Source organism: Lepidothrix coronata, unplaced genomic scaffold (genome assembly GCF_001604755.1).
Source record: "Lepidothrix coronata isolate B3197 unplaced genomic scaffold, Lepidothrix_coronata-1.0 Scaffold268, whole genome shotgun sequence".
Classification (NCBI taxonomy): domain Eukaryota; kingdom Metazoa; phylum Chordata; class Aves; order Passeriformes; family Pipridae; genus Lepidothrix; species Lepidothrix coronata.
Window position 1 is genome coordinate 138,615 of NW_016690448.1, and position 7,925 is coordinate 146,539.

The following is a 7,925-nucleotide window of genomic DNA, read 5'->3' on the forward strand; positions in this document are numbered from 1 at the left end:
ACACACTGTGGAAAAGCACTTGGAAAAGCAATTTGAGATCCAAGAAAAATGACAGCTGAGCTGCTAAGCACCAGGGAAACCCTGTTTTCTACACTTGCTGCTGTGCCCAGTTTCTCAGAGGTGTACAGGAGGAAGTGCTCACAGTTCCTGCAGCATCCTCTTCTGTGCTTTGTTTAGTGTAACTGTAATTTACTGAAAGGTTACCACAGCTCACGGCAGCACAAGCCGGTGAAAGGTGAACGGCATCCCATGCTGGGAGGAGGGTCATTTACCTGCAGGGTAAACCCGTCAGCAGCAGCAGTGCTGTCCCTAGGTCTAAATCACAGAATCACAGGATTGTTTGGGCTGAAGGGACCTTAAAGCCCATCTCACTCCACATCCTCTGTCATGGGCAGGGACACCTGCCACTAACCCAGGTTCCTCCAAGCCCTGTCCAACCTGGCTTTGAACATTTCCAGAGATGGGGCAGCTACAGCTTCTCTGGGCAACCTGTGCCAGGGCCTCCCCACCCTCACAGGGAAGAATTCCTTCCCAATATCCCACCTAACCCTGCCCTCTGGCATTGGGAAGCCATTCTGCCTTGTCCTGTCCCTCCACCCCTTGTCCCAAGTCCCTCTCCAGCTCTCCTGGAGCCCCTTCAGGCACTGGAAGGGGCTTTAAGATCTCCCTGGAGCCTCCTCCAGCTGAACACCCCGAGCTCTCTCAGCCTGTCCCAGAGCACAGGGTCTCCAGCCCTCGGAGCATCTCCATGGTTCTGGTCTGTTCTGGACCCACGAACCAGTGCCTGTCTGAGCTCCTCTGGCTCCCTGCATTTCAGCAACAGGTTCTGGAGCAGAACCACATGTAGAAAGGTGGTTGATGGTGGCTTGGCTCCATAGCAGGGTTACCCCACTGCCAGCAGAAAGCAGCACCTTTTAATGCTGGCTATTTCATTTAAATACTGACATAATAAAAGCTCCCTCTAAAATGAGGAGAGTCCTGTCACCAGTGAGCTGGCGCCCCTGCCTGCCTTCCTCCAAGCCAAACACAAAGCCCCTGGAATCGATCGTGCCTGCAGTAGCAACTGGTGCACTCTGTGGCTGTGAGTGCCCACCCACCCCTTCCCTAAACACCGATATTTATGGTGTCACCTCAGGTCAGGGGACTGTGAAATGTCACCAACAACTGCCCGAAAGGACAACAGAGCCGCCACTTCGTCTCGCGGTCTGCTGGGCACACACATGCTGACCACAGGGCAGTAAGGTCCTGGAGGGGTCAAGCGAGTCACTGAATGGGCCACAAAAGGCCAGGGACGTGGGGTGAGGGGCAAGTGCATGGGGGCTTCCCTTAAAAAACAACAGCGGGGCGGGGGAGATGGGAGCAGAGAGGGGCTGGGCGGTTAATGGCTTTGGCCCGAGGGCAGGGCACCAGCCAGGGAAGTGTGAGGGAGAGTAAATGGAGAGTTAGTAAAAGGCAGGTGTAGAGAGGGAGCAAGAGGAGCCTGTTCCATGTCAGCAGCCAGGAGCCATCCCGTGCATGAGTGTCAATGGCAGCACAGGGACATTACCCTCACAAAGGGCTGAGCCGTGTTCGATCCCCACACCAAGACCCTCGGCCGTGTATTCATCCCAGATTACACTGACAGGGAGGCAGGGATACCCCGCTTTGTTATCCCACGGAACTGGGAGGAGGGCAACACCCCCAGTCAGTGCCATGAAATCCTCATGTCACGTGCCCATTGGGAACCCCAGCATCCAAAACTTGCTGAAAGGGCAGGGAAGGGTCCGCTGTCAGCCCAGCAGCTCAGAGTCCACCTGACAGAAAGGGGAGGCTTATTACATTTAGCAAATACTCCTCATAAATCCTCATCCTAATCATGACTGCAACGGGTAAGTGGGTACTGTGGATGGTGAACCAGGATTAATCCGAGGAATGCTGTAAACTCAGCCCCAGGATCCTACCAGGGCTCCATCACTGGATGGAGATTCCCAGTGGTGGATTGCTGTCCCCAGGATCTAAGCACCAGGACATGCTCATGTCTCTACAAGATGAGGATTTCCACTTGGAAACAAACCCTTAGTGTAGACTCTTGAACCTGATCCAGAAGGATTTCCATGGGGCTGGATTAAGAATGGAACAGTGATGAGTGACCATCACATTTTCTGGCTAAATTCTGAGTTTTCACTTTGATTTTAAACAATCCCTCCAGTTGTACCCAAACAAACACAGCCTCACAGACTGTTAAATGCTTTTTTTTCCGAGATTCAAGTGAGTTCTTTCGAGCTGAGATACTTTGCCACAAACAAAGAACTCTCTGTGAGCACTGGGCACAGAAGGGAACATTCACAGGGATGGCAGTGGCTCCAGGACAGACACAGAGACAGCTCTGGAACAAAAAGAACAGTCCTCTCTGTGAAGTGAGGCTTGGATTGGAATAGCACTTGGGGAGCTGAGCAGGGCACAGCTGGAGAAATAAGCTGGACTTACTCCTTGCATTGATTCATTCAGGATGGAGAAATTTTTTAGTGCCAGCTTCACTTACTTCCACCCCTATTTTTTACCTGTACTTACTATAACCAAGGAGCTGCCTTGGTACTTTAAGTGAACTGGTAATACACACGTTGTGCAAGGAGACTTTCCAAGGCAGAAATGAGGAGCTATTTTTGTAGAAGACGTTATTCCAAGTGATTCTGCCCCTCTGTTCTGCTCTGGTCAGACCCCACCTGCAGAGCTGCCTCCAGCTCTGGGGCACCAACATCAGAAGGATGTGGAGCTGCTGGAACAAGCCCAGAGGAGGCCACGGAGATTCTCGGGGGGGCTGGAGCCCCTCTGCTCTGGAGCCAGGCTGGGAGAGCCGGGGGGGTTCAGCCCAAACCATTCTGTGATTCTATGATTCACGCCATGCCACATGGGAAACACTCCCCAGCCTCAAGAACCACAGACTCTCTGCACAGATCTGTTCCCAGCACTGCCAGGACATGGACTTTTCCAGCCCTTCAACCCCACTGCCACTCCTGTAACACCCCAGAGCCCCCTGCACTCCCCAGGTCTGCGCATTCACAACCCCCTGCTCCAGCAGGTAAAGCCCACTCCACTCCACTCCTCCCGTGGGCACCCCTGCCCACAACTGTGGGATCCCAGGGGTCTTGTTAGAGCAGCTCCTTCTGCCTGCCAGTGCCCAGGCCGAGCAACAGCTGAACACGTGCCACTGGCCTGTGCCACAGACGTGCAGTGAGTCTGATGCTCTGGGACCCTGCTGGGTTCCGTGTTCATGCAGTGCCTACACGTGCTGGGAACATGGAAGGGCTCCTCCATGTCACACGAATGCTCCGGACGCCACATGGGCCAACGTTTTCATCTGAACGTTTCCCAGCCACCACGTCCACGCACTCCCACAGCTTCCAGAGCAGCTGCCTGCTTTTCCATCTCCCTTCCCTGCAAGCATCCCTGAGGAACCCTGCCTTTGCAATAGGTTTTCTTTCAGTGGCTTTGTTTTTGGGTTAATTTATGGCCAGGAGCTGGGGTTCTGGTATCTGGCAGGCTCCCAGAGAAACCCTGACCTGGAGTTCAGTGCTACCGAACCTCAGCCTTTCACTCGTATTTTTCTATTTCTACTCTTTGTGAAAGATAACAAGCATATAATACAGATGAGTATCAGGGTTCAATGTTCCCACAATTACTTTTTCTTATCCCTTCTGGGGATGTTTAGCCATCACAGATGCTACTTTCCATTATCTTTTTAGTTGCTTTCTTAAGGAATGAGCCTTATGTGAGCATGTCATACCATTATCCACCCGGATTAACTCCTGAGATGCCCACACCATGCAGATGACAACACTCCTTGGATTTTTGCAAAAATCAGCATCTGGCCAGCCAGATTCTAGGGAGCCTGTCTCTGGCAGGGCCAGGCTGGGGCTGCAGCCACTTGATGCTGCCCCTGGCAGCAGGCACCTGAGAGCAGACACAGCATTGCTGGTCAGGCTCATTCTGAGCTGGCCTTGATGGCCTTTGCAGGGAGGGGAGAAGTTGAAATTGTTGGAGCAGGAGGAATGATGGGGAAAAAGGCCATTGAGTCTGGAGGAAAGCAGAACTATAGACCAGCTTGGTGGTCTGAGGAACAATGTGCTAAGGTAAGAGCACTGAGCAGGTGCAGGTACACACTAAGCAGACACCAGCTCTGGAGAACAGTCACAAATGTCATCCTGGGAAGGAGCAGCAGGAGGATACATATAAAAACAGTTGTCACGGCAGCACATCTCTATTTTGTTAGCTAAATGCATCTTCTTTTTCTACTCCACTAGTGCTGATGAGCTTTTTCCCCACAAAGACAGTCAAGCATTGAACAGGCTGCCCAGGTGAGTACCCAAGAGAGGAGAGTGAAGCGGGATCCACGAGGAGAAGGGCTTTGTGATTTAACTGTGAGGACCAATAACTGCACAAGGTAATTCCTACCTATTCTCACAAGAGCTGCCCAGGCACCAACAGTACTTAAGCCTCCATCATTTCATGTGGGTACAAGCACCTATCCCATGCCTTGTCTACGGGATGATCTCTAAGGTCCCTTCCAACCCAAACCATTCCAGGATTCTGTGATTCTAGGGCCATTGAACCGCAGAAGGAAACAGAAGACTCGATGATTAAGATGAGGACAGCCAACAAAAGTACATGAGAAAAACCACTGGAGATGAATGGGAACACAGAAACTAAAAAGCAAAGAGATCAAACCAAACAGTAAATCACACTAATTGTGACAGTGACACAGTGGGGGCTGTGTCTGAGCCGGACAGTTCTGTGGGATGGGCTGACTCAGAAGAAGTGCTCCTGGCCCAAGAGCTGGGCGGAACTGCAAAACTCACCTGCATCCAGCAGCAGTTTGACTGTCAGGTAGTCGTCAGCCAGCACGGCGTAGTGCAGAGCTGTGCAGCCCTTGAAGTTGGCTCGGATGTTCAGACGGTTGCTGAAGTCGTCCTCCCGGGTGACAAGGACTGGAGGGAACAAAGTGTGAAAGCTCAGCCACGGGCAGGGACACTTTCCAATAGAACAGGCTGCTCCAGGCCCCGTCCAACCTGGACACTTCCAGGGATGGGGCAGCCACAGCTTCTCTGGGCAACCTGTGCCAGGGCCTCCCCACCCTCACAGGGAAGAATTTTTTCCCCATATCTTATCTAAATAATTATTTCAGCAAACAGAATTGGAGCTGTGAGAGAAGAGAGTGCTGCTCTGCTATGGCTTGACCTTCAAGCAAATTTCTGATCCTGGGAGTGCCCAGCAGCCCATGAGTCTGGGCAGGGCACAGCTCTGCAGGAAGGGTCTGCAGCACCCATACTCTCTTGTAGCTGGTCTAAGGGTCAAGCTTTAGAAAACCTGGATTTTAAGTCCTTTGCTCTAGTCACCAGCAAAAAAAAGGGAGAATGACCTTTTACAGGGGCAGATAGTGACAGGACAAGGGGGAATGGCTTCAAACTGCAAGAGGGCGGGGTAAGATTGGATACTGGGAAGAAATTCTTCCCTATGGGAGTCACGAGGCACCGGCACATGTTGCCCAGAGGAAGTACCACAGCACCCAGCCTCACCACAGAGCCTGAGTGACAGTGGGGCTGGTGTGTGCTGTCTCCTAACAAATAAACACCACCCACCCAGTGGGCCAAATCCTGCTCCTGGAAGTGTGCTCAGCTCCCTGGTGAAAGAGTCTGTACCCAAAACTCAGCAAACCCAGGTTCGGGGACAGGGAGAACTTCCAAGGGCTCTGAGCACCTTATACTTTGTCACGGCAAAGCAAGTGGAGCTGGAAAGTGGGTGGCCCGCAGGGACATCTCCACGGTCCCTCCTAAGAACCAGTGACAGATTTCCAGAAGATTTGAAAAGTTCAGAAGAGAGAAACACTGTGATGAATACCTGATGCTGTCTGAGCCCAGCATCTCCGCTAATGAACCGCAGTCCCTCCAGGAAGATCAATTAATGCCCTGGCTCCTTTCCTTCCCTGGGTCCTTTCTCCAAGCACACAGGGTGAGTATGTATATTTATTTATTTGTCGTCATTTCCTACCCAGGGAGGAGCAGGATAATGAACTGCGTGCGTCAGGGAAGATGAATCTGAGATACTAGGGAGCAGTGCAGTAAAGAGATTAAAGTGTTATTATTGTTGGGTTTTTTCCCCCATGGTCCGTTGTGACAGCTCGGCCGTCATCCGTAAAAAATGTCTCCAAGAGAGATAATCATCGGAAACTCAATAAAGCGTCAGGGGAAGCCTCGTCCACCATCAATCACTGGGTGCCTGGAAATTTTCAGCCCTCTGTCTCCCTTCCTGCCATCCATATAAATGTCTGTAATATATTTTGTGCAGTGGTTGTGGAGCATACCCTCTCGATTTGGATGTTTTTATGAAAAAATATTTATACACGAAATATGTAAATGTCTAAAAAAAAGAGAAAAAACAAAGGCAGTTTCTCTCTCTCTCTCTCTCTCCCTCTTTTTAAAAACGCAACTGAATTTATTCTTTTTAATAAAACATGTCAACCAAAGAATTAATGCAACTTCTTACGGAGTGGCCTTATCTTTTCTTCACCCCAAAATATATAACATTATAGAGGGATGAATGCAGACAAAAACAATTAACTTCCTTGGTTGATATACTTTGTCTTAAATAAAGTCTATGTACATGCATTATGTATTGGCATTCCATTGCTCATTTTTTAATGTTGTTTCATACATTTTGCAATCCCTGCTATAGGGATCTGATCTATGTATGCTCTCCCTCCCATCAAGGAGCAGGTCTGCTGCTGGGTCACAGTGAGGGATGAGAGCAGGGAGCTTTTAAAAATATAAAATAACGCCCTGTCAAAGCCATCACCTCACTGATCCATCTTCTTAACTCAACCTGTGCTTTATGAAAGGTTCAAATATTACACCTTCATTAGGCTTTCATAGAGCTTTTGTCTCTTAGCACTGAGGCAAAAGCACAGACAGGCCAGTGGATAATGTCACCATGTGTCAGTGGCAGCCGGGGTGTGTCACCCCCAGTGTGGCTGCAGGACGAGGGAGTGACCGTCCCCCTGTGCCGGGCACTGCTGAGGCCACACCTCAAATCCCGGTTCAGTTCTGGGCCCCTCACGACCAGAAAGACACTGAGGTGCTGGAGGGGGTCCAGAGAAGGACAACAGAGCTGGGGAAGGGTCTGGAGCACAAGATTGATGAGGAGAGGCTGAGGGAGCTGGGGGGGCTCAGCCTGGAGAAAAGGAGGCTCAGGGGGGACCTTCTGGCTCTGCAACCCCCTGACAGGAGGGGGAAGCCGGGGGGGGGTTGGGCTCTGCCCCCAGGGAACAAGGGACAGGAGGAGAGAAAATGGCCTCAAGTTGTGCCAGGGGAGGTTTAGGTTTGATATTTGGGAAAATTTCTTCTCAGAAAGGGTTGTCCAGCCCTGGCACAGCTGCCCAGGGCACAGGGGAAGCCCCCACCCCTGAAGGGATTTAACAAACATGGGGATGTGGCACCTGGGAACATGGGTTAGTGGTGGCCTTGGCAGTGCTGGGGGAATGCTTGGACTCAATGGTCTGGCAGGGCTATTCCAACCCAAACAATTCCACAATTCTATTCCATGACTCTGTGACTCAGGCTCTGCAAATTACACAGGCACAGTGAGGCTCTGCACAACCTGTGTGGCTTCCTCCCTCAGAGCAGCTGGGACAAGGTTTAACTTCCAAGCAGGTCACAGCACACAACTGTGTTGTGTCCTGGGAATGCTGTCCCTGGGAATGCGAGTCCCAGTGGCTGACTGGGCTCTGGCAGGGCAGTGGGGATGGCTGGGACACATCCCATGGCTGGGCTCTGGCAGGGCAGTGGGGATGGCTGGGACACATCCCAGGATTGGGCTCTGGCAGGGCAGTGGGGATGGCTGGGACACATCCCAGGATTGGGCTCTGGCAGGGCAGTGGGGATGGCTGGGACACA

At 51.6% G+C, this 7,925-nt stretch overlaps 1 protein-coding gene across 1 annotated transcript in view; it reads right to left on the reverse strand.

The window, feature by feature from the left end:
* CLPB (ClpB homolog, mitochondrial AAA ATPase chaperonin) overlaps window positions 1-7,925 on the reverse strand; it is a 53,085-nt gene that overhangs the window by 25,728 nt on the left and 19,432 nt on the right. Inside the window, exon 5 of the mRNA XM_017835982.1 lies at window positions 4,836-4,964. Coding sequence (XP_017691471.1) covers window positions 4,836-4,964 — 129 coding nt within the window. The remainder of the gene's footprint in view (window positions 1-4,835; window positions 4,965-7,925) is intronic.